The sequence below is a fragment of the Nanorana parkeri genome, unplaced genomic scaffold, assembly GCF_000935625.1.
Source record: "Nanorana parkeri isolate BGI_ZX_2015 unplaced genomic scaffold, ASM93562v1 scaffold2510, whole genome shotgun sequence".
Classification (NCBI taxonomy): domain Eukaryota; kingdom Metazoa; phylum Chordata; class Amphibia; order Anura; family Dicroglossidae; genus Nanorana; species Nanorana parkeri.
The window spans coordinates 26,358-54,154 of NW_017308778.1; the positions used below are offsets into that span (position 1 = coordinate 26,358).

General features: G+C 41.5%; 1 protein-coding gene across 1 annotated transcript in view; it reads right to left on the bottom strand.

Annotated features, from left to right (window-relative positions):
- EVC (EvC ciliary complex subunit 1) overlaps nucleotides 1–27,797 on the bottom strand; it is an 83,770-nt gene that overhangs the window by 2,223 nt on the left and 53,750 nt on the right. Inside the window, exons 10-18 of the mRNA XM_018573735.1 lie at nucleotides 19,556–19,704; nucleotides 19,377–19,475; nucleotides 17,983–18,195; nucleotides 9,627–9,736; nucleotides 8,043–8,253; nucleotides 6,735–6,941; nucleotides 2,347–2,502; nucleotides 1,574–1,586; nucleotides 699–792 (exon numbers count right to left, since the gene is read on the bottom strand). Of these exons, the coding sequence (XP_018429237.1) occupies nucleotides 699–792; nucleotides 1,574–1,586; nucleotides 2,347–2,502; nucleotides 6,735–6,941; nucleotides 8,043–8,253; nucleotides 9,627–9,736; nucleotides 17,983–18,195; nucleotides 19,377–19,475; nucleotides 19,556–19,704 (1,252 nt within the window). The remainder of the gene's footprint in view (nucleotides 1–698; nucleotides 793–1,573; nucleotides 1,587–2,346; nucleotides 2,503–6,734; nucleotides 6,942–8,042; nucleotides 8,254–9,626; nucleotides 9,737–17,982; nucleotides 18,196–19,376; nucleotides 19,476–19,555; nucleotides 19,705–27,797) is intronic.

Genomic DNA, 27,797 nt, shown 5'->3' on the forward strand with positions numbered 1-27,797 from the left:
GCTGCGTCCTAACAAAGGGTTAAAGACTTAGAAGCATTGTATGTTAATGAGAGGCTGCTCAGTCTGTCCCTCAAATTATCCCTCTACTTTCCTACTTCTCCGGGCTGGGAGACTGCCCCATAGAAGTCTGTGGAGCTGTAATGTGCAGGTGTGGCCACAAGACGGAGGACTGAAACGTTGGATAAAAACAGCAGCAGAGCCATGCCCATCAGATCTCGGTAAGTACAGATCTGTGGATGGGGAGGGTGGGATGATTTAGGCCAAGGGTGGGGAAAAAAAGGATGAGTGGTAAAATAAAAGAGAGAATGGTGGTTGCAAATTGCTGGAAACAATGTGCTTGGTGATATAATAATTGAGTGGGTAGCAAAAACAATCCACGATGAACTGGACTTTTAACTTCACTGTGTGTACAGTAAGATAATAGGATGTTTCTTGGAATTAGAGATAAATTGGATCTATAGCAGGTGCCCAGGACCTGACTGCACGGAGAACGGCTGTCAATTATGACTGACAGTTTATCTCTGTGTAATTGCATGTGCTGGACTTCCTGCCGGGCACTTCGCTGACTCGCTGTACATTACTAGGCAGCATCAGTACACATATGCGTTGTGCTTGTACTAAAGACTTCATGAGAAAAAAGGAAACATTTTAAGGAGCCAAACTTAGTCATGCATTCTGATTAATTCTTTGCCACTAACCTTCTATGGAGATTGTGACCGGATTCCTGTTGTAAAGCCTTTTCACTGCTGGTCGGTTTCTTGTTATTGTGCAATTTTGTGCGAACTGTATTATCTGAAAAGAGAAAACATTTAAGTGAAATAAGTAAATGGTAATATTATCTATTTCATTCTGCATTCTGCAAGTGTTACCATGAATAAGTCCAGAGGTCCCTCATTTTTCTCACCTCATGAGGATAATAAAAGTATAACAAGTGATAAGGCCAACAGAAAGCTATAAAAAGCAAGTTATAATCATAGTTTTAAACTCCTCTGTAAAATTAAAGGAACTCGTCATGACAAAATAACAGAGGCTGTCATTGATGAACTCTCCCTTTGAGAGTGATAGTTCCCTGGCTGTCATGCTGATGCTCTGGCTTCAGTGCTGTCTGAGTTGCTAGCCCAGAGCAGGTATAGAGAGCTTTAAAGGTTTCCTGATGCTCATTTACAGCAAACTTGTTCTGTGTCTTTGACTCGAAAATACTCAAGTCAGACACAGCCAGGTAACCAGCAATTTCAAGAGGAGGCCAGCAAATGGCAGCAGCTGCGCTTTTCTCATGACAGAGTCACTTTAAAGTGTATTTCCACTTTTGCAGCCAAATTGGGATAACACCTACTTTACAATTGTAACATGATCACATTCACATATCAGCTGTTTACATTGTGTGACACTAAACTCAGGCGTTAAACCTTAAAAATACATTCAAGTATCTTAACTGGTAATAAAACATGACATGTATGAAGCCGCCTCTCACCACCATTAACACAGCAGTTTTTGTTTTTCTAAGCCCCACAATATTTTTCCATTTTCTGTAATAGGATGACAACTCTGTTCATTGTGCAGTGAAATCACACACCAATGTTGCCACCCTGCGGACAGGGTAGTTTTAGGTGGAATTGAAGGTGTGGATGGATTTCAAGTCATAGACAAATTAAAGCAAAACACTTTTAAAGCAGTAACAGCAACTTTATTCTTTTTTGGAAAAAAGGTTTAAGCCATAGAAGTAAAAGCTGATGGCTGTAAGAACCCTATCTGCAGAGTTCATCTCAACGCTGTTGATCTGTTGAAGGGCATTAAAGAGAAATGTTGCTCTTATCTTTAAAATGACAACAAAGACGCCTTTGGAAATGTTTAGTAATGACAATCTATAAACAGATACTTATAGATAATTGCCGGCTTTCTATTCTTTGCATCCTTTATTTTTATTTACCTTCCCCTATTCTTCTCACAGTGGCCATTTTTACTAAGGGCAGATGAATCCATCTCCCTTTACTTCCTGGAACTTTGGCACATGTGACCATGCTCATCATCTCAGGGGGAAAAAATGCGTTTCCATGAGATTTCAGATGAGATTTCCCAGAAATGCAATGCTGATGTAACCTTCCCAGGATGCATGTGTTAGGCATGGGCTACATCTAACCTAACTGATCCCCCAAGAATAGTTGTAACAGACTGTCTAAAGGTGCCTCATAGACATTAGATTGCTGTCAGTTCCAACTATAAATGGCCAGATCATTAGATATCTGAAGCCTATGTACACCTGTTAATAGACGTGTCAGCATAAGATAATTCCATGGACACCAGTCTAAGTAAATCGCTGACAATGACTCAGTATACATAATCTCCCACCAATAAATTACCTTTTGCGGCCTTTAACTGTTTACTCTTTTCCTTTTCATAATCCTTTAGAATTTGCTCCGTGATTTGATAATAGCTTTGAACCAGATTGTTCACATTACTGCTTGTGATGTACACGCTCTCCACTGCAGCTTCCAGCAGACGCTCCTGTCATCCGAAGTTAGAAAAATTAAATATAGAAAACAACCTGCGAATAGTAGGAGATGGGAGAAGCAAAGCAGAGAATTCCCTCCAATACTCAGTCTGAGGTAAGAAACCTTGATTTAATTTTGTCCAAATACAAATACACCATCTGGACTGCGTTCAATTATTTATTTCCACCATCCAGAGTGGGTTCCGTGCCAAAAATAGAACACCACAGGCCTTTTGACATCTGGAGTGATCTGGAAGATGTTTACATGCATGTCAAGGTGATTCATGCTCACCTTCATCATTACAGTATTAATCTGTCAAAAAGAGGTATTGCCTATTGAATTTGCAGAGAAATTAGGAATATAATCCCCTTAACAGGCCAGTTTCATGCATAAACAACTGTCTTTTTTTTTTTAGTTACCAAATGCGGGTAAAGCATATCACCACCTGTCTGATGTCTAATGTGGTAATTCAGGGCAATTAAGTGATTATAAACAGATTTCAATCAGGAACAGTGCAAAAGTATGGTCACCACATCACAGGAAGCTGCATTAATCCGTCTTCACTGGCAGGATCAGCAGGCCTGTAGCATCATTTGGAGTCACAATAGTGCTGACATTGAACAAACTTTATTTACTTGAACAGTAAATAAATACAAACCTTGTTCTGTGGATTCATCACCATTAGAGATACATCATGAGGGGTTCCTAAACCTCAGTATCCAATAACTTTGGGATTTCTTCCTCATACACTCAGAGCAGCCAGTAGTTGCAACTCTTGTCTGGCGGTATGGCCAAGTGAAGCGCCAAATTCAAGCAACATTGAAATAGACAAAGGTTGTTAAGCTATTTCAGATGCTGATTAAATTACAGTGGATACTGCTCCTTGATGTTTAAACGTTTCCAGCAGAATCATCTAGTCCCCTGACATCCTATTTTAGGGTGGCTCCTTTCCCTTGCAGGGTCCTGTGGATCCACCCTTGTGTGTGCTAGCAAGCTGTGTCTGTGTGTTTTTACAAAGCACACAAACACAGCAAGGCAAGCCAATCCCCTTTCCCCTGTTTCTCCATCCTCCCTCCTCCTTCTCCAAACTAGTACAATGGTACCTCGGTTCACGAACTTAATTCGTTCCACGTTTCTGGTTGCAAAACGAATTGGTTGCAAATCGAATCAAATTTCCCCATAAGGTTCTTTTTTCCACCATGCTTGCTCTGCACTTTCTTTGGAGCCATGCTGGATTGAATAATACTGTACAGTACTGTATGTGCTAAAAAGCACACAAAAAAAGCTTCACAGCAAGTGTGCATAGGTCTGTCTGTGACCGTGATCTCGACTAGAGGAAGCCACAACCATGTGTCAGAGCGGGGAAGACGGCCGTGGTCGTGTTCGTCACTCGATGTGGAGTTCGTGAACGGAAACAAGACTTTGCCCAACTTTCTGTTCGCGAACCGAATTGTTCACGAACAGAAGCGTTCGTGCACCGAGGTATTACTGTATATGGACATCTGCTGGAGACCGTCCTGTCCCTTGTGATCTTGTACTGGGCAGGAAGTTCAGGGAATCTGAGCTGAGAGAAATTAAGCCAGCTGTTTGGAAACATGATGACTGTAAGTGATTTGGCCAAAAGCGAAAGAAATACTTTGCTGGGCAATTTTTATCTGGACTCAATCCTGAAAAATAAGTTTGAGAGTTTAAGCTACTTGAAGTTCTTATTTACGACACTTTAGTATTGAGACACTATGCTTGTGACAAATGCAACAATAAATACCATTGTAATACAAAGAAAGAGGTGCTAAACCAATTCAATTTTGGAGTAAATATGTCTCTCGGTGTAAAGTGGTGATAACGGCGACAGTCCTGTAAGAGTAGCGACAAATTCAAAAACATGTTTCCATCATGTACATGAATTTGCTGCACGCAACGCCATTTGTCACACAGACGTGTGATGGAACTCGGAAAAGTGGCTGCTGCACTCCTCATGTATTCCACTCAATGTGCTTCATGTCAAATAGAAGTTGGTAATCTATGAAGAGAAGTCAAGCATAGAACAGCCAGTAGTGTGCGAGGGGAAGTGATTATAGTGTGTTCATCAGTACCGAAAACACCATCCCATACAAAGATCTCTATGGCTCTATGGAGAAAGTTGAGTTTACTAAATTATAAAAGTAATGGACATAACATATCACTTAGAAAAGTGTTCTCAGCCTGCCACAGCCCCATTAATGCCGCCAGTACAGTGTTTATGGAAAGCAATAATCTGTCAAAAAGAGGTATTGCCTATTGAATTTGCAGAGAAATTAGGAATATAATCCCCTTAACAGGCCAGTTTCATGCATAAACAACTGTCTTTTTTTTTTTAGTTCCAAAATGCGGGTAAAGCATACACCCACCATTTTAGTTACCAAATGCGGGTAAAGCATATCACCACCTGTCTGATGTCTAATGTGGTAATTCAGGGCAATTAAGTGATTATAAACAGATTTCAATCAGGAACAGTGCAAAAGTATGGTCACCACATCACAGGAAGCTGCATTAATCCGTCTTCACTGGCAGGATCAGCAGGCCTGTAGCATCATTTGGAGTCACAATAGTGCTGACATTGAACAAACTTTATTTACTTGAACAGTAAATAAATACAAACCTTGTTCTGTGGATTCATCACCATTAGAGATACATCATGAGGGGTTCCTAAACCTCAGTATCCAATAACTTTGGGATTTCTTCCTCATACACTCAGAGCAGCCAGTAGTTGCAACTCTTGTCTGGCGGTATGGCCAAGTGAAGCGCCAAATTCAAGCAACATTGAAATAGACAAAGGTTGTTAAGCTATTTCAGATGCTGATTAAATTACAGTGGATACTGCTCCTTGATGTTTAAACGTTTCCAGCAGAATCATCTAGTCCCCTGACATCCTATTTTAGGGTGGCTCCTTTCCCTTGCAGGGTCCTGTGGATCCACCCTTGTGTGTGCTAGCAAGCTGTGTCTGTGTGTTTTTACAAAGCACACAAACACAGCAAGGCAAGCCAATCCCCTTTCCCCTGTTTCTCCATCCTCCCTCCTCCTTCTCCAAACTAGTACAATGGTACCTCGGTTCACGAACTTAATTCGTTCCACGTTTCTGGTTGCAAAACGAATTGGTTGCAAATCGAATCAAATTTCCCCATAAGGTTCTTTTTTCCACCATGCTTGCTCTGCACTTTCTTTGGAGCCATGCTGGATTGAATAATACTGTACAGTACTGTATGTGCTAAAAAGCACACAAAAAAAGCTTCACAGCAAGTGTGCATAGGTCTGTCTGTGACCGTGATCTCGACTAGAGGAAGCCACAACCATGTGTCAGAGCGGGGAAGACGGCCGTGGTCGTGTTCGTCACTCGATGTGGAGTTCGTGAACGGAAACAAGACTTTGCCCAACTTTCTGTTCGCGAACCGAATTGTTCACGAACAGAAGCGTTCGTGCACCGAGGTATTACTGTATATGGACATCTGCTGGAGACCGTCCTGTCCCTTGTGATCTTGTACTGGGCAGGAAGTTCAGGGAATCTGAGCTGAGAGAAATTAAGCCAGCTGTTTGGAAACATGATGACTGTAAGTGATTTGGCCAAAAGCGAAAGAAATACTTTGCTGGGCAATTTTTATCTGGACTCAATCCTGAAAAATAAGTTTGAGAGTTTAAGCTACTTGAAGTTCTTATTTACGACACTTTAGTATTGAGACACTATGCTTGTGACAAATGCAACAATAAATACCATTGTAATACAAAGAAAGAGGTGCTAAACCAATTCAATTTTGGAGTAAATATGTCTCTCGGTGTAAAGTGGTGATAACGGCGACAGTCCTGTAAGAGTAGCGACAAATTCAAAAACATGTTTCCATCATGTACATGAATTTGCTGCACGCAACGCCATTTGTCACACAGACGTGTGATGGAACTCGGAAAAGTGGCTGCTGCACTCCTCATGTATTCCACTCAATGTGCTTCATGTCAAATAGAAGTTGGTAATCTATGAAGAGAAGTCAAGCATAGAACAGCCAGTAGTGTGCGAGGGGAAGTGATTATAGTGTGTTCATCAGTACCGAAAACACCATCCCATACAAAGATCTCTATGGCTCTATGGAGAAAGTTGAGTTTACTAAATTATAAAAGTAATGGACATAACATATCACTTAGAAAAGTGTTCTCAGCCTGCCACAGCCCCATTAATGCCGCCAGTACAGTGTTTATGGAAAGCAAGAAGTAAAGCATCACCTTGAATTCACTGTTCTCTTCTATCATGCTCTTGGCAGCCTCTTGCTGTGCATGGTGTATCAGGCTCTGCCCTATGGCACGCTCCATGTGCTGGCGAATGCCATGATTGGCTTCTGTCAAGTCTAAAAGAAGTTGCTGCTGGAAGTCACTGCGTGCCTGCCAGGTTTCCTCCTCCAGCTTGCTTTCCTCCTCTGAGATATGAGCTTCCTGTTCAAAGAAGCAAGAGATATTTATTATAACAAATAGCTGTCATTTACAGAAAGCAGCGGTCCTACCCTTTTGTTCTATACTTTTCTCCTAGATCATTCAATCGCAGCATCCTATAAAACCCACTTACACTGTTTTATCTACGACTATCTTTTCTTAGTGTTCTATGTTATTTTTCTGCTTTGTCCTACCCTCAGAATCTACAACCTACACTATGCCATCTTATTTTTTTGTCATATAGGATATCATCTCTAGCAGCCTGTCCTGAAAGAAGAAGGTGCAGACCCTGAATGTCACCTGAATGATGATGCAGAAGTGTACATGAATAAAAAGGAGAGACCACTCCCCAGCATCCATACTGCTAACTCTGGGATTAGGATGCACTGCTTAGAAGTGGCCACGTTTAGGGATCCTACCAAAGGACCCTCGAACGTCAGATGATTTGACTGTAAGGTTTTTTTTTAAAAATGTGAATGCAATACCAGTTTGTGTTATAAATTATTCGCTACACAATGCTGATGCACGGCACTTTTCTCCATGTATCCTGCTTTCTGCTTTTGAGTGCTACACAATTGCTTTGCTTTACAATACAAATCTATGACTCTTGAAATCCCATTAAGAAATGGAGGAGTAGTTGCTCTGTGGCTCCCTCTAGAGCAGTGATGGCGAACCTTGGCACTCCAGCTGTTTTGGAACTACAAGTCCCATGAGGCATTGCAAGGCTCTGACAGCCACAGACATAACTCCCAGAGGCAGATGCATGTTGGGATTTGCAGTTTTGGCACAGCTGGAGTGCCAAGGTATGTGTATGCTGCTAGAAAGGGGTGGGGGATTAAAGTCAACCTATCGCTTTGCCCTGAATAGCCAATACACAGGTTTGGGTTATGGCAAACAATGCAATAGTAACTCAAACTGCAGTTCATATTCCCTGGTTAGTTCACTCTGAAGAGTCAGCTGTCAATTAGATTAATCAAGCAATAATTAGGGGGCATTAAAGGGTTAAACTGAGTGAAGTGGATCTTTCCTTGTCTTGCACTGTCCTAAGTGGCACAATTGACGTCATAGCGCCGTAATTAAAAAGATGCAGCAATGTAGGCTTACCATCTCGCTCTGGGTTTGCCACTGCTCCTCGTCCTGTAAGTGCCACTTGCCCTTTTCCAAGGCATGTTGCTCCTTCAGCTCTTGAACAATGACAATCTTTCTGGACATCCTCATCTGTGTCAGGGTTGCCATAGTAATATTTCGCAGGGAGAGCGTACGCATCACAGATCTCAACAAAAACTTGTGTCTCTGTACTGCAAGTCTGTGGGACCTGGCATAAGACAAGATGGAGTTACAATACAGTTTGTTGCAGATCCAAATGGCATGGAAAGCATAAGAAACAGAAAACCTTTTTGCAATTAACGGCTGCACAAATATGACTATTTTGAGGAAGGTTTTATTTGAGGAATTTATTTCTAGAGATACACTTACTGTATAAAAGGTAAATTGTCCTGATGTAAATCACCTTATCAGGGCATGATGATGGTTTAAAATGTTTGATTCTGCATATGCTGCCATATTCATAAAAGGGTGCTAATTCTTAACCAAGAGCAACCAATCAAAACCCATTATGGTCTGACTTGAGCAGAATAAATTCTGATTAACTGCAATCAGGAATTTGCCACACAAATAGTTGCAAATCAACCTGCCCCTTGTTCAGTAAACACATTAAAATGCATGTATTAAAAAGCATGCAAACACAATGCATAAAAACACGTCAATGCGCATGCATGTGCAATGTAAGGCCTCATGCACACCATCCTCAATTGTGGCCGGAACGCACTGGATTGCATTGAGTTTGGCTCAGTTAGTTGTGGGGCGTGAGGGGGTGTGGCGGTGCGTTGAACTGAATGGCACTACAGCCACGTCGTCCGGCCGCAATGCGATCGGTCGCACGGGAACGCAAGGCAGCATTTTTTGGGGACCGGACCCTATAACAAACTAAGCCAGCCGCAATGCGATCCAGTGCGTTCCGGCCACAATGGGGTCGGAACGCACTGAGGATGGTGTGAACAAGGCCTAAAAGTAAACGTAGTGTGACCATCTGACTCTTAGGGGAACTTAGGCACAGAGCGCTGTCAGATTAGTCAAGAAATGACTTCTAATTGTTTGCTATGCCAAACACTTCTCACCATTACTCTTTAAGGCTGTATCCCAGGCAAACAGCTAAATACACAGACAAAATACATATAAAAGGAGCATTTTTACTTGCCAAAGGATTTGTATTTCTGTCCATTCGGTCCAGAGATTCACACAACTCTTCCACAGCCCCGTCTTCCAGGGCAGGACATGTGATTTTCCTTGCTGCAGTACAGGAACACTTTCTCCTCCCCACCCCCCAGCCTATAACTGGACTGCTAAAGGAGAAACAGTACAATGCTCAATTTACGGTCACTCTGCTCTCTCCTCTTATCAGCATGTTCTTTGCACCACAACACAACTGATTGGCTCTTTATGCTCCTGCAGTCTGGAATTTCAAGAGGCTGATAGCAAGTCGGATTCAGGTACTTGCACTACTTGCATTTTAAAAATACATTTGAGGATGTATTAATGAATACAGGGGGGTCTTTTTTTTTATTTGCCTGGTGTTCAGCTTTAATATGAGATAGGCATTAGACTATTATTTCTTTAAGGATCACTTACTCCTCGCTGAGGCCACTTAACCGATCTAACACCTCTCTGGTGATCTGCTGCTGTGTCTCACATACATACTTATCAAGCATGGCTGACAGCGCTTGCTCTCGTGCCCACAACTGCAACAAGAAAGGAATAGAAATCAATAGACAAAAATACTTAATCTCGCATAACCAAAATAAATGAAAGCATTTTTGTTAGGTTAGGTTCTGGCAATGATGAAACCAATCAACTCACCTTAACCTTCATCTACTATAAAAACAATAAGCTGAATGTTTATGGCACATTGGGGCTAATGTACCAACATGTCGGCATGAAAGGCAATGAAGACTTCTTTTCTACATATACTAATTTCTTTATTTGTTATGTTCACAAATTTAAAAACATATTTTAAAATCCATTTGAAGTATTTTAGAAAATTGCACCCACCATTAGAGTGTGCACCAAAATAACAGGTTTTCAATGCTCCACTGCTACTAATGCAGGCTGTCCCTTGCTACTAGCCTGCAGCTTAGGACTGATGTTCTCTATATAAAAAGAGAAGTCGTGCAGCAGAGGTCGAACATGTTCCCGGATGAGTCAGACCAATATCTCAGCAATCACAAGTCAATTGCAGAGGCGGTAGATTTAGTGGTTGTAAGAAAGGATGCTTCTGGTATAAAAGCAGTTACATTTTAGGTCCCATGCCATTTGTATATCTGTACTGAGGAAGCAACTCTAAGGAGATTAAAAGTCACTAAGGCCTAATGAACACAACAGATTTTCGGATTTGTTTGAAGCATAATTGCAACCAAAACTTATTTGTTTTGAATAGTGTTGCAAAGGGTTAAAAAGCCACTGAGAATATTCTCCTCAAATACTGTTCCATTGACAGGGGTTTATATGGCCAAGGCCATATACCCATCATTGGGTAAGGATTTTGGCCGGCATCCCCCTGCCCCTTTGCTTACATTCAGCTGTTGACCGGGAAATCTCCCAGCAGACAGGGGCTGGGCAGTTAGTCACTGGTTGCGAAGAGGCTGCCGGCTGCATAGACGACAACCTCTGAGCATCCAATGGTGCTGCCAGTAAAAGGAGCCTGGTGGGGAACTCTGAGTGACTAGTTCTCCATCAGGGGTGCCACCCTTGTAATTGACAGCAGGCAATGGATGGATTCCATAGCCAATGTAGATCCTGCTGTTGGCTATGCAATCCCCATACTGTCTTCAGTCAATCAGCAGCAGAACAGACCTGATGAAAAACTAGTCCTTCAGCATCCCCATCAATTCCCGGCCACTGTCAGCATCACTAGTTGTTCAGGACCCTCTCAGCTCACTCTGGCCTCAGAACGCCTCCGCACTGCAAATGGTGATGCTTGTGCCAAATAAATGTACCTGTTTCCAACAGGTAAGTGAATCGGGGGCAAGCACCAATATTTATTGTGCACACAGACAATCGGGGACAATATGGGGAATCTGAGGCAAGCAACAACTTGTGCGCATTCTTCTGAGTGACACAGACAGTTTTATAAATTCCATTTTTTTTTGTTGATGTGGTAAGCGAACTTCTGATTAATATTGCTGTGTGTGCCTTTCAGTCCCAGTAACACTGGTATTCCTTATTACTTGTCAAAGGGATAAAAAATGAGGAGAAATATAAATAGAGCTTTCTCTAGCTTCCCTTCTGCAGCATATCGTTTTCTTCAAAGGGACAGTCACTGACAAAGCTGGGTCACTGTTAGAAGGCGGGGGAGGGGGAAGAGTGCTAGAGAGGTCAGCCCTGATCTGATTCACCCCAATAAATTTGCCAAGTTGCAGGATGTTGGGGACATCAGTTCAGGGGGGACACTGCTGGAGCACGAAGCATCCTCTACCCGGAGGGGGAGTGACTGCTCCGGTGAGGACGGGAGCAGGATGGAGGGTCAGGAGAGGCAGATCCTGGTGGTGGGAGATACACTTTGAAGATGAGGATATTTTCTTCAGTTTTCAGTTTCCACCTCTGTAAGGCACGAGGGACAGAGTCCTAAAGACTTTTCCTGACAAGATGGTGTACCATCTGTTCTAAAGTTCAGTGTGTGATTAAGGCCTTGTCATTGGGAATATTGCCTCCACACGCAGCATTATGACTGTGAAGACACAGTGCACATCAGCTTGCTTGAATGTCAAAGAGAAGAAAAGGCTGAGAAAATGCAAACTATAAGTAATTAAACTGTCAGGAACTGATCATGTGTATAGTTGAAGTGAAGGTTTGTTTTACAGCAAAATAGCCAATAAAAATATGACAAGATAGATTTTTGTATTCACTGTAAAATCATTTTCTGAGTCAATTAAGGGGCATAGGAAGTCTTTAACGTTTGGGTTATACTGGAGCCTGCAAGACGATTGGATACTGGCAAACCGAAAACAAAACTGTAGGCTAGCCCAGTATAGCCCCTCCTACTATCTGCATGCCCCAGTTTTGTAGCAGAGCAGTACTGAGTATGATCATAAACAGAGGGGTGGGACCTGTGTCCCTCAATGACCTCAAAAATAGATTTTACAGTGAGTAAAAAATACTATTTTATTCTCGACTGTTGAGGGACACAGAAAGTCTTTAGCCTTCTGGATGTTTAAAAACACAAGTGAGAAGTGGGCAACACAGCAAACAAATAAGAGGCCCAAGAAAATCAACCAAAAACTGGGGACTGCTTTCAGCTCAAAAAGTCGGCATAAAGTGGATGCAAGCCAAATGTTGTACATGCCCAGCTACAGGAAGGCGATGATTCGTTCCCTGGAGAAACTCTTGGCATGGAAGACAAAAGACTCACACCAAGTGAAGTATGCCTTCCATGTCCAATGATTTCCTAGGATTTAAGCATCATAGGAACAACAGACTTTTTCCTATCCCCCAGCCATGCTGTTAAAGCCAGCAACCGTTAAGGAGGATGGGAAATCTGTCCCAAGGACAGAAGATCCTGACAATTTGACAGAGCCCTTCAGTGTCTGCCAGGAGTCTTACCAGGTTAGTGTACCCCATCTGCCTGGCCCAGCCCCAAGCAATGAGGATCACCGGAATGCCCTCTATCTTGATCCTGCGAAGCAGATGAGGAAGACATTTCAGGGGAGGAAAGGCATAAATCAGGATGCCCTGATCCCACAGACCACCACCACTACATCCGCTAGAAGACTCTGTTTCTAAACACAAACCTTTCCAGGATGTTTTTGAAATTGAAGGCCAGGGGGTCTACATCTAGCATCCCCTGCAACACAGGCTCTGAAACATCTCCGGATGGGAATACCCCCCTGGGTCCAGATATAGCCGGTTAAGGAAGTCTGCCTGCCACTTGTCTACACTTAGAATGTACACGGCTAACAAGGCTTGAATGTGAAAGTTCTGCCCAAGACAAGATCCAGTCTACCTCTCTTGAGATTTTTTAAAACTCCATGATGATTATTGTACACCACTCCAAGATGCTGTCCAACTGAATGCAGATCAGATGACCCTCCAGTAGGTTGACCCAAAGCTGCAAAGGCAGACAAATCACCCAAAGTTGAAGGATGTTGATGGAGAGATATGACTTATCCAATGACCAAGTATCCTGCACTGAGAGCGTGCCTAGAACTCCTCCTCCATCTGCTATGAGGATCCTCGATATAGAGGGAAGGAAGGACTTCCCTGACGACTCAAATTGCTTCCTAATCAATGTGTGTGAAAGGAGCTGTCAGATGCAGGAGATTCAGAGAACGTTTCTGCCGTAGGACATTATTAAAGTACCCTCAGCACACAAAAGCATGCTGAGGAACCTTATTATAAATAATACAGCAGCACAGCAGTTAAAAGAAGAGTTATATCTGATTATAGAGGACAGTTGACAAGTTTAGTTGGCATTTTAAAGTTTGGTTTAAATTGATTTAAGCCTGTGGGTAACACAGATAGCTTCCATCTTAAAGTACTCAATATGCATGATTTGTTTCCTGAATAAAAATCATATTTTCCGCAATGTGGCAAATGATTGAAAAAATCTATTGACATTATGCAAAGCATTTTCATAGCCAGCAAATAACCTTATTATATGTCTGTCAATTGCTTTATTTCACACAGTGATTGAGATGCAAAATGTTATCATCAGCAGCATCAGCCACATTATCAGAATCAAAAGCAATTGATTCAGTCTGAGCTACTGTGTGTGTGTGCCATTCTTTGAATGTACAAGGCAAGATGACTGTTGTGGATGGTACTGATGCGTGTAATGACATATAGAACTGCAGGGACTATAATGTACAACCCCTGTAAAATAATGGATAAAATCACAATCACAAAAGCCGCATATAAACTATTAAAATGCTTTCAGGCTACAAAAAGCAAAGCATCTGAGCTGTATGCAAGCTATCAATATGGTTCTCAATCTATAAGTCATGGCCATAAACAGCACAAGATTAATTATTGATTAGGCCACCTAACCACCTAAGAGACCTTTTAATTGTCAAAGAGTAAACATCTACAATTTCTGGACAGTCAGACACATGTTGTCCTCCAGAGCTCTCAAAGACTGTTACACAACAGGGTTAACAATTAAGCAAGCACCTTTGTGAAGGCCTGGTGTGCAAAAGATAGGCCGAATTAAAGGGCCACAAACTGGTAGTGCAAAAGCCCAACAGCGAAATGCAGAAAATGTTGGTGAACTGGAAAGATGGTTACACGTAAGTAAGCATCTTTATTATGCACCAAAGCCAAGGAGTCCCCATGGTGAAGGGAAGCAATGACAGACTTGGTGGATTCCATCCAGGATTTATGGGTTCAAATGTAAACATTCAGGGCCTTGAAGACCAAGATGGGTGAATGCCCCTTTGGGTTTTGTGACAGTGAAAAGATTGGCGTAAAACCCCTGAAACCTTTCTGCAACAGAGACTTGGGCTATGATACCTTTGTCCAAAAGTTTGGAGAGTGTCTGATGCAGATTGGCAAGCCAATGAGAAGAGACAGGAAGGTTTATAGTTATAAAATGAAGAAGGGGCAGGGAAGAAAACTCTTGCCAAAGGGTTCCACAATAAAGCAATTTAGCCAAAGTGCCCTGTACATACGTACCAACAAGAGATCAATGCAAGAAACAACAAGCAGGGAGGCTTCTAAAAAGCAATCACAGCTGAAACTCAACGCTACAGATATCTGTCACTTGAGCTCAATGATCTGAGGGTCAATAGCAACAGCAGTTGAAGGTTCGGGATCCAACCAAACCTTGTTAATATCTGCACTGTCCACATCACATTGACGGTCAGAGTTTGAGCTGACTGTTCTCTCAATAGAAGGTCCTCTAGGTATGCCACAGTGAAAATACCTTGTGAGCGTAGTAGGACTAGCACCGGGGCAAAACGGAGATGCCTACCTTTGGTTTTGGAACTTTGAAAAGTTTGGAGTAAAAAACCTGAAACATTTTGAACAATCAGACATTGTTTGGCAAAACAAAATTACAGCCAAAATGAGTTTGAAGCATGACCCTCCATTGAGATCATAGTTTTGGAACAGACTTCCACCAGCTTAATGGTTGGGAACATTAAGGCAGGAGCATCCCTAATGTGTATGGTAGTCACCATGTTAAGGTGAGACATGGACCGATACACAGTGGGAACAAACCACATATAAACAAAATCCCCAATAAGTAGATATAAAGTCAGCGAGAAAAAGGGCTATCAGGCTGTTTCTAATCTTCGTACATAAATAACTGGAAAACCTCTATAGCAATAGGGGACCTTTCAGACACAAGGCCATAAACAGAAGTGACAGGCTGAACCTCCAGCTTAAGAGTAGTGGATAAACAAAAGCCACTTTTTGTGGCTTTTGTTTATCCAGAGTAGTGGAAAAACAAAAAACAAAAGCCACTTTCAGACTTCCGATGTCCGTCAATGGGCGAGAAAGAAAAGTATATTTCATCTGGATTTATGGTTTAAGCTTTCATAAATTCCTAAAAGTCACAATATAGTTTTTCTATACAACCCCTGTAAACCAATGTAAAGAGAACCAGTATTACCCGATCAATTAGTGCTTCTTCTCCTTTATCTTTTCCCCAGGATACTGTTTATGTATAACATTTACATGGGTATGTAGTCATAGGTCAAGTTGCTGCTAATATTGTGTGGAATAACTGACAGCGTTAATTACATCTCTCCCAATAATTACATTAATTAGTGACTGCAAGGTGCCAGGAGATGTCTGGCGTTTTCTGCTTAGTAACACCTGTCACAGCAGTGACGCTCGCCATTACCTGAGAATTAATATCATCTGCTACTTAGCCGGAATATGGAGAGAAAACAAATCACCCCAGAGAAATGGAAATGAATGAACAAATTAACACAGGAAATGTCAGTCTTCTGTGCCGACAATGGCTTCTAGTTCATCATGCAGTCAGATCCCCAGAGATTAGTGATCAGTTTATTCTACACACGTAAAAGCTCTGTCTGTTACTAAGACAACTTGGTGAAGGGACCCATCACAACCTGTAAAGCCACAAGTAACCCATTCTGTTCTGATCTAATTTATGAATAATGGCTATTAGGTCAAAAGAAAGATGAAGTAGATAGCCCGAGATTGTGCTTTATTACTGTCTCCTGCTAAGCCAACAGAGGTCTGGCACCATCCCTTTGAGGCTATTGTACTTTCCTAGATCTTCTCTCTAATAGTCATGCTTTACTCACTCTTCTCACAAAACCCCAATACCAAGCTCTTTTTAAGGTACTTTATCACTGATCCACAATAATTTCATTCTCTGCTGGTCCACAATCCTTATTTCCTCTGTCAAACCATACTTATAACATTCTTTATCCTCACATAATCTCTTAATCTTCTATTTATTTAACTGCCTGTGATCACTTCATCCTTGCTCTATCTACCTAGCTCAAATGGTTTCACTGTGAAATGTTAGCCTCTCTCCTCTCTATCAATGCCTATATTATTAGTAACTCTATCTCCTCTCAATTCATCTGTCCACAGTTCCATCATCCTTCTATATATCCCTAATGTTCACAGTCCCCTTCTCCATCCATCATCTATCTATCTATCTATCTATCCCTAATGTTCACAGTTTCCTCCTCCCTCTATATATCCCTAATGTTCACAGTCCCCTTCTCCAATCTGTCTGTCTGTCTCTACTTTTCACAGTTCCCTCCTGCCTCTATATATCCCTCATATTCACAGTCCCCTCCTCCCCTCATCTTGCTATCCAGCCCTCCTGTCAGCAGTTCCCCCATTCCACTACAATGTGCTTACCTCTCCATCCACGCATCTACAATCCCTTTACCCCTCTATAATTCGCTCATCCCTCAAATCAACCCCAATTCCCTAACCTTTCCATCCACCTGTCCACAATGTATTCCTCCTGTTTTGTCCCCTCATACCTCTAGCCATCCATTCACAATCCACTCTCCTTTCCACCTGTTTACAATCCTTTCTTCCCTTCACAATCCCCAGACACCTCTATTCAGCAACCTGTCCACAGTCCCCTAATCCCTAAATACATCCACCTATTCATTGTCCCCTCATTTTTCCATCCATTCTAAAGTTCGATCATCACCTCATCCATCCACCTATCTATAGCTCCCTCATTTCTCTCCTCATCCTTCCATCTATTCACCTATCCACAGTCCCCTCATCCCCCCATTCATTTACCTATTCATAGGTCCCTCATCCCTCCATCCATCATTGTGCCCATGGCGAATGTACCAGTTCCCCTATCCATAGTTCTCTCATCCCTCCAACCATTTATCTATCCAGAGTTCTCTCATTCTTCTATCTGCTTACCCATCCACTTTTCCCTCATCCCCCCCATCTATTCATCCATCCAGAGTTCCCTGATCTAGTCCTCCATCCACCCTCTCCTCATCCCTTTATCCATTAACCTATCCATCTTCCCCTCATCTATTCACCCAACCAGATTTCCCTGATCTATTCTTCCATCTACAGTCCCCTCATCCCTTTATCCATTCACCCATCTACAGCCCCCTCCTCCTTCCATACATTCATCTATACAAACTTACATCATGCCTCCATTCATTCACCCTTAAGCTACCTACCTGTCTACAATCACTTTACATCTACCCGTATTTAGTTTACCCCCTGTGTATGCCATGTAAACACCATATATTTGCTCTCTATTCATCAGTGAACAAACACTGCATCCTCTCCATTTATAAACCCAATTACAACATGCTATATCCACCCACATCTGACTATCCAATAATCAGCTCATGCTTTCCTTATCTTCTCTCTACTCAACTTGTGTTAGGAAATCTCTACTTTTTTACAAACATCAATTTCTAAAATGTATCATCTGACACCAGAATGTGGAGCTAGACACTTGTAGAAATGATGGTTGGTCACATTAAACCAGAAAAGTGAACTTTTTGTTGAACCATACCTGTTTTTCGTGTACAAGTTTCTCCTGGAAGAGTTTGATCCTGGTCTTCCTCTCATTCTCTGCCTTCTCCAGCTCTGCAGACAGATTCTGCCGTAGCTCATGCTTTAGAATTTCACACTCTCCTAATGTCAAGCTAGCAATTTCAGGAAGTGTCTGGAACAACAACCTTTTCACCAGCTTTTCAAATGTCTGGGAGGCCCCTGTATACAATTCCTTGAGGGAGGGAGGGGAAACAGATACCTTACATAAAATAAGCCAAAACATCATAATCGTGATATACAAGTATAAGCAATTTCAACTACAGTACAAACATGGGCAAAGTGCCACTAACCTGAACTACAGACACCCCAACCTGAAAAAAATCATTTCAGGGAGGTGCCCTCTTCCTCACAGAGGGCAATTCCATGAAATGAGGGCAGATAGCAGAGGAGCTAATGTTTCCCCTGCTATCTGCTGTTTTTTTAAAAACTTTAGGTCTAGCTCTGCTGATTGACAGCAGCAGTGGGTGGGTGCAAGCCTGCTATTGGCTATTGCAAACTGAAATAGCCAATAGCAGCCTAGCTATTCATTCCCATGCTGTCTGTTGTTTTTTTTCTTTTACTTTGCGTTCGGTGCCGTTATCAAAATAAAAACAAAAATCAGATAGCAGGGGATCCCGGAAAGGTTTACTCTGCTATTGAGAACAGAGTAAACCTTTCCCGGGATAAAATGTTTCCATACCAGGTGTCAGAGAGCCGCTATCTTATTGCAGGAGACTGCCGGAACGTCTGGGAGAGTTGGAATGTAATCCCTCCTCATTCCAGCCAGCAAATTTAGATAGGTATCAGCTCAACATAAAGATAGAAATAAACAAGAGTGTGATTTCTTGAAACTATATATCTATGCCTCTTTTGGAAGGGTTAGTTCTTTATCAGGTTTATTGCTGTATGCGTGCCCGATGGGATGGTTCACAACCTCTCTATTGATCTTGGGGAAAAAGAGTGATAAGAAGTAAAATTTTAGATAGATTTAGTGAAAACTGAAAAACAGGGATTTCTCTTATTTTGGAGAGATTTCCTCTCAATTACTGTTGGGTCTCCAGGACAGGAAATAAAGGGAACACTCCCCCGCCGAAAAAATGAATAAATAAATACCAAACCCTAACAGAATCATCTAACATGATCTTTAAATAAACAATGCACAGCGATAGCTTTTCACTTTGCAACTGTCTTAAAACTGTGTATTGAGTCGTTATATCCAGGTGGTGACTTTTTTGGGGGGCCAGGCAGTGTACTGTATGCTCCTTTGCAATATTTCATATTTACCTAAAAAATATAATCATAACACTATGGGATTGGTTGATAACCGGTCTGCACAGCAAACGAGATTTGCAGTCAAGTCGCAATTTATAATACCTTGCAGAGCTCAGCAACAGCATCAATGACTTTGCAGTCCTCTTCATCTTCCAGTTCTGCAAACAGCTCTCTCTGTGTCTCCAGCAGTTTGTGGTACTCCTGGAGAGACCACAAGGAACAGTCATCACTACTTATGGTGCTATTTGTAAAAATATCACATGAGGTTTTCAGCCGGTTACCTTGAGAAATCTATCGGCGTCAGCAGACCCCTCTACCCTTTCCAGGAAACGAAGGCGCTCCTCTGCCTGGGTTTTGTGAAGGATCTCTGCGAGTTTACTGCGGTGCCCCAAGTGTTCGGTTATTAGAGCTTTAGTCTGATGAAGGCAATCTAAAAAAACAAAAGATTAAACATTAACATCTTCATCAACCAACTTAATTTCCTGTATCGGCAACCACATTCAATCTCAAGGCCTAACTTTCCAGTTTTCGCTGGGGTGTACCTTTGAAGCAGAAATTCAGCCAAAATTAACAAGATAAAAATAAACATCCCATTAAAGATTCAATACAAAACCAGTTTTTGCTGCAATATTTACCTTTAATCCAGAAATTTCCCCTGAACTACTTTTTTCTGCCACCAGATGTCCTCAATTCGATGGCCAGTATCATTCAACCCAGTTCCTCTGAGCTCAGGTCACCCTGCTCCTGCCCCCAGCCTGTGACTGGACAGTCAGTGAAAGAAGAAGCAGCATAGTGATGAGCTCATCTCTGTCACTCTCCTTTCTTTTCCATTTATCATCACATAAACTGATTGACCCCTTGTGCTGCTGCCTTCTCTCGCATTCCAGCCCTGCTGTAATGGCTTTACAAGAGGCTGATACCAGGTCACATTCAGGTACTTACATTGCTTGCATTTAAAAATACTTTCAATGATTAATGAATACAGAGCTGCAATAATTTGTGTCTTTTATCTCTGCCTAGAGTTCATCTTTAACCATAAAGACATCATATTTTATGAACCTACCCCATGGTTCTTCTAGAAGTTTCCAAATACTCAAATCAATATCAAGTTTTGCTGCTCCACAGTTACAGGATGCAATCATGACAGGGGAATATATATAGAGTCAGATAAGGGAACAAAGGGAAACCTTGTGATTTACTAAAGGGTGTCAATACAATCAAATGTGGCAGCCTATGAAAAATCTTATTACCTGGACTGATTATGTTAGGAGAGATTTTTTGCCACTTCTTACTGAAAACCCCTAACTTCTGCAGCCCTAGCAATAACAAAAATCAAATACTTTAAATCAAGCACATGAGCACGGACTTGGGGCTTGATTTACTAAAATACAAAGCGAGGTTACCTAAACCTGTGCTCATTTCAAACATCCAATCATACAAACAACAGGTTCTATGTTTCTAAATTCCCTTGTGCGTGATCGGATGTTTTGTAGGTGCATTTCACATCTTAGTAAATCAGGCCCTTGGTGTCTTAATTAAACGTAAACACCAGCTTATTGTTTTTAATTAATAGAAAAAAAGAACAGAACTACCACTTTGAATATGTGGTTGAAGTGGAGCTATAATGGTTTCACCATTGGGTTCAGTTTTATTTTAGCTGTTTAATTAGATCTAAACTCATTCCCTTAAAGTGACATTAAACTAGATTAGACTACTACATATTTCTTTTAAGCTAATGCATATGTCAGGAGACATAGTATAAGATAAAATAAACACTATGGGGTTGATTTATGAACAATGTGCCCTGCGAATATCTGTAAAGGTTCATTATGTGTGAATATATGCACATTCTTTAGTTTTTTTCCTTTACAAGTGTCATTAAATGTCCTCATTGTAATTTATTTACTACAGGTATTTATATTGCGCCGACAAATTACACAGCGCTTTTACAGTCCCTGCCCTCAAGGAGCTTACAATCTAAGGTCCCTATTCCTATCACATGTATCACAATACATACAGGGCCAATTTAGACAGGAGCCAGTTTATCTTCCAGCATGTCTTTGGAGTGTGGGAGGAAACCGGAGTACCTGAAGGAAACCCACACGAGCACAGGGAGAACGTGCAAACTCCTTGCAGATATGTCTGTGAAGTTTCTCATTCATCCAGATCATGGTATCTCTGTAAAAAATAAGTCAAGGCAACTGGACTGTATTTTTCTTTAAGACGTTTCACTGGACACCCGACCAGCTTTCTCAATTCAGAATGGCTTGTAGAAAAATTATCTTGGAATAAATATGGTGAATGTTGCTCTAATCCACCTAATCTGTTAATCACAACCAGGTGTTGATTGCATTTGCATAATTGGAGCTAGTAGGTGTTATTAACCTGCCCAGAGAGGTGTTAAAACAGCATTATATGTGGCAGACAAAAGATGTCTCACCCCCCCCACTCCCCCACCTCTAATTAAGCTTGTCTTCTCCATTTTTACATAAATGGCCTCTTTCACACCAGTCCTCCTCCCTGTCTAGGATGCGTACTTGACTGTCTTCAAAGTAGTAAACTAACAGATTATGTGGATTGGAGCAGCATTCACTGTATTTATTCCCAGAAGATTTTTCTACATTCATTCTGAATTAAGAAAGCTGGTTGGATGACCAGTGAAACGTCTTCAAGAAAAATACAGCAAGTCCAGTTGCCTTGACTTATTTTTTACAGATATCCTTGCAGATAGTGACCTGGCCAGGATTCGAACCAGGGACCCCATGTGCTGCAAGGCAGAAGCGCTAACCACTTTGTCACTGTGCTGACCATATCGTATCATTGTAACATCACATTATGGCATCACGGAGCTCAGGAGCATAGAAAATACAGATTTCCAAGGCTCCTTTAGCATTATTTAGTGGTCATAATGCGATATTACAATCAGAACATTTGAATTTAATTACACTTGTAAAGGAAAAAAGAACGACCATTTGGGTATATATTCACACAGGACAAACTTTCACAGATATTCCAAGGGTGAACGGCCCAGATTTGTATTATTCTCATCATTCTTGGATCTATTCACTGTTACTCTTCTATAAACACAAAGCAGCCATACTGGGTTATTTCTAGTGTGTAAGACAGCGATGTACTGTACATAAATTGCAGTAACACATACAGTAGGTAGATATACAATAAAGTGTCATGCTTGACAAGCCTCCCATTATTTAATTACCTTTACCCCTATGTCATGTCTAGTTCCCCAACACCAATATTTTTCTTACACTGCTTTCATGGCCCTCTGATTTCTAAAATGACATTAATACCTTAATTCCTCAGCTGTGACATCATACAAGGTCTGCTTTAGTGTCTGCAATATCCGCCTTTCACAATTTGGCTCAGTGTGATTTTACATGTGCTCGAGATGAATAGAAAATATTGCCCTAATCTCCTGAACCATTGATATGCCTGTTACAAGGTATTACCATTCACACTGTAAAAGCGGTGTTAGAATTTCATATAAAGCAGCGCAGGCTCCGGAATGAAATACAGATTTCAAGATACCTCTGGGGAGATAGCGATCGGATTAACGCAGTGAACCTTAACAAAATCTCAATGAAACGGCAGGTGACGACTATTCATGGTGTGCAGAGAAACAGCAGTTGCATAGAACGGCTGGTTTTTCAGGTCTTGGCAATATAGCTTACTAGATGTTATATATAATCCTTCGTTTTCCCTCCCCAAAAGAAGTGGAACAAATTGAAATATATATTTGAGCAATGTAGGTTTTTTATTTCTGTTTTTTTCATTTTGTTGTAAAGAAAAGTATATTTTCAGTTCCATTCATGCCGTCACAGCTGCTGACTCCAAATGCCGGGAGAGGACTGAATGGAGCCGAATAGAGCTACCCATGATAATAGCGGCCGGTTTGAACTATAAAAGACACTGTGACAGGGAGAAGAAGCTAGTGGTGCAATAAAGTGTGCGTCTACCCATCACAGAGTTGTCAATACACCACAGCTGAGCTGTCATAGCTTACGTCAAGATGCGCATTGCTGCCAGCTGGGAACACAAGTAAACTAATAAAGTCTTTTTATTTTTTTTAAACCACACCTGTACTTTAGTAATAACGCAGGCTGTGTGGCAGTCACTGTACTTTCATCTTGCCACTGATTAGGATTTTAAAGGGCCATTGCACCCAAAAGTGATAGGTGGAGACTTGAGAATTAGCCTTGGATTACTTCTTGGATACTCTAACAACAAGACCTCATTGCGATAATTCTTGACTCTTGTTTCTGTCTACCTTGGAGTTTTGGGGTGTTCCCAGCAATCACTTGGAAAAGTGGGACTCCCTCATATTGACCACAACAGGTGTGCAGACCCAGGAACTTAGTTTTAAAGAGCCATTGTACCCAGAATTGATAGTTTAGTGATAGGTGGAGTCTTGTGAGTCAGCCATGGGATTCTTCTTGGATACTACTACAGCAAAATCTCATTGCCATAATTCTTGTCTCTGTTCCTGTCCACCCTGTAGTTGTGGGTGTTCCCGTCCATCTCTTGGAAGAGCGGGATCCCTCATAATGACCGCAACAGGTGTGCAGAACCCAGGAAGCTACAGATCTCACCGACAGGGTCCCCAAAAGATATAAGGATCTGTCAGATGGTTTAAGACTCAACACCAGGCACAGGAAGTTTTTTTTTCCCCCACCTTCATGACGGAGCTTGTTTTTAGTTTCTGTTCGTAAATGACTGACACACTTTTGACATTTTTGCTGTGTGATTCTTCCACGTCAGTAATATACTTTCTTACAAAGTGCACCCACACATATTATATATTGTTTTTTAGAGGACAGATAGGGCTACATATTTATATCACATATGACGCCTCATTTAGGACAAATAAAATATAAAAAAAGGAGGAAAAAACGTAAAAAAAAACAAACACTTTTTCCCAGTTTTGATTTGTAGTATTTTTTTGTACAAAACCAGCTAAAAAATGCAATAAATACATTCATTTATTTGTCCCTTATTTTTATTTTTTTTACACTTATTTTTTTTCTTACACTTTTCACTATTTTTTTTAACTTAAAAATGTTATTTTATTTAATTATATCAAGCAGTCATTGTGAATTAATCTCACTATTACTGCTTGATAAATTAATACATTTTTGATTATTATCAGGCTGCTTCCAACTTCTGAACAGCCGATAATAAGTTAGTGACGCTGATCCTGCAGTAGTTCAGGATTCAGCTGTCACTAGTTTTCCGATTGTTACAACGACCATCAGAAAACTGAAACATTCTTATTTCAGGAATAGATACATTATGTATCTATTCCTGAAAGTGAAGGGGAAAAAAACATACCGGCTCTGCTTTGACTCTCAGACACCCGATCTTCAGGTATCGGGTGTCTGAAAAAGGTTATCCCTTTCATTAAAGGAGAACTATGGGGTCAGTGTTTTTCCCCATAGTTCTCCTTAGGGTAACGGGAGGACACAAACTAGCGTCCTCCCGTTACCCTAAGCTCAGTATACCGCGAGTATACTGAGACGCCGCAGCCGGAGTGGATCCCGACCTCGAGGTCGAGATCTGCCCAGCTGCGTGAGTGACAGCTGGCTCTGCCTATCTAGAGGCAGAGCCAGCTGTACCCGCCCCTCCCCCGTCCGTTCCGCCAGTCAGCGCTGGCAGATCGGAGCAGGGAGAGGGGAATCCAGCCCCTCCCCTGTCACGGCAGAGAGCCGTGACAGGATCGAGAGGTGAGCGATCCTGGTATGTGTTCGCTCACCTCCAGATCTACTGAGCCGACCTGTGACAGTCTCATGGTCACAGGTCGGCTAGAACTATGGGGTGAGTGGAAATCACTCATCTCATAGTTCTCCTTTAATGGATGCCTCTAAACTAAGGCGGTTACCAGCCTTCTAGTGCAGCAAATAACTCGTCACGTACAGTGTACGTGACAAGTCATTTGGTCCCTTTGTGGCGGGACGTACAGTGTACGTCTCCCGCCACAAAGGGGTTAATTAACCCATAAACAATGTACTTACCACTCATACAACTTAAGGAGTTTTCTAAGCTCCACTGAGAGCTGCTGAGATGTACAGCGGTGAGCCACAGTTCCAGCTCCATGTTGCTTCTGAATGGTGTCTGTGATTGACATTAATTGTGCCTCTGCTGCCCCTCAGTCTGCTGCGCCATTCACAAGCACAGCAAAGTAATGATGCTATGGGTGTACCTTGTGAATGGCACAGCAGAGTAAGTGGGATAACTGGTGACTATTACTGACACCGTCCTGAAGCAACTCAAGAGTCGGAAGTGTGTTTATCCGCTGTACATATCAGAATCTCTCAGTGATGCATAGAGAGCTCCGGTAGTAGTAAAATAATGACATTGTTTATGTGTTAAACATTGAATAAAACATAAAAAAATGCTGTGAATGTGGGAACTAGAGAAAAAATCCACGGTGGGAAAAAATACATTACTTTGTTTTTTTAAATTGGACTAATTTCCATATTCACATAAATATTCTTGAGGCAAGGTTGCAAAGTAACAGATTAATATTTGTAACTCGAAGAACTGACTTGGTAGACAAAGATAACCTATACCTCCTATATAAATAAAAATTGCTGTGCCTGGAATTGGGTTTTTAACTCTCCGGCATAAACCAAAAACTGCAAAATCTGCTTTGGGAAAACCAAATGTCACCAATGTAATGCTACCAGATGAGTCTCTAGAAGATCTGGATGAGACATACTCAGATGTCTATCGGGACCTCCATAAATCACTGTGACATCAAGCTCCTCCACAATCTCACATTTGAACATCTGCCATGTACATATTAATACCTACAAAAGGTTGAAGCAGGACCTAGGTTATTCCTATTTATTGCGCTGCAGTGCATACAGAAGTCACAATTAGAACTGGTCATAAGAAAGTAGCTGTTGTGGCCAGGAGATCAATACACCATGCTAGCATTTCTGCCCACCAACATGTTTATTGTGAATAAAACAAGGCACTTTCCATATATTTACTAGAGTCTATATGTCATAAGGTGAATGCATTAATAAGTTGCATTTGGAGGATTAAACAAGTCAAGTGTGTAGTGCTCACAATTGTATGCATTCAAGCAAGTGTAATTTAACAGGAGAGACATATAGGAATGTCTAAATGAGATGCATCAGCATGTGATGCTACATGAACTGTACAATAAATGCAGATAGATAAAGAGACCCCACCTAAAGGAAATGGCTTCTTTTGACTGCTTAACCTCCCAGCCGGTTGTACAGTGCCGCTTATCTCCCTGAAGCCCACCTCCTAGCTTCCTCCATGTGCACAGTGACCAGCCAAGGCTGCCCCGGGTCATTCATTATTCTTCATAGCAGAACTTATGCTGTGTCAAAGAAAACCAAAACAAACTGTAGAAATGATATTCAGCATAAAAGAGAGTTTGAGGTTCATAATCTGGCATTCCTTAAGGAGTTTCTAATTATGAACCCTTGTCTTGCTTTGAGCATCAATGCCTAAGAAGAACATACTTGGTTGTTTTTTTGATCGCCGGTATTGCTTATTATGCACCTTGCTGAGAAAGTTCCCTTCCAATTTAAATACTTTAATTAGTTATGATATGGGACTCAGGGCTGCCTAGACTGATATTAGACTAAGGGCTGTCTCCTTCATGCTTAGTCAGCCATGCATGTTTAAATTAGCAATTCCACTTAGCCTGTGGAAAATTGTAAACAAATAACAAGGCTGTGTTGCATTTGAAATTAAAGAAGACATTTACCAATACCATTTTCCCTAAAACACCGATCCACAAAAAAAGTAATATTGCAGTTAGTCTGGTGGGCAGAAAGTTTTTCCCAATGTTCCCGCCACTGTTCCTGGCCACTTCAGAGTTCTGCTCCTCCTGCTACAGAGGGGGGTGTTACTTAATTAAACTTAAACAATTTAAAAGTCCAGCAAGGAGAGGCAAACCTAGGTGTGGACATACCATTGGTGCTGATTGCACAAGGGCCCCATGGGACTTTTTATACTAGATGTGGGTCTAGCGCTTGTATGGATGGTTCACACCCAGCAGAGTATGACCACACCATATTGGAGATTACAAGGTGAGCCCAGCAGGGAAGATTTTGAAAAGGCTGGAGATTACACAGCTAATATCTCGCTTGACTGGGGACAAGTAGGTATAGGATTGGCGTTGGGACTGTATGTGTATAACTTAACTGAAAGTTAATACATTTTATATTATGCAATGGTTTGTGTATACTTCATGTCTAAATGTTTGTGGACATGTTATCACTGTACCTACTGGTCAAACATATGTGAATGCCCCTAGAAATTATAGCGTTTACGTGTTTTAAGCAAAGGGTACAGGGAAAATATAGCTTACAAGACATTTAGAAAACTGTGTACTTTCAACCTCATGGCAACATTTTAAAGAAGTCTCTTTTCTGTTACTTTTCCTTCGTATAAAGCCAAGTCCATAAACACATGGTTCGAGGAGTTTTGTGTGAAGCAACTTGAGTGGCCTGCACAAAGACCTGA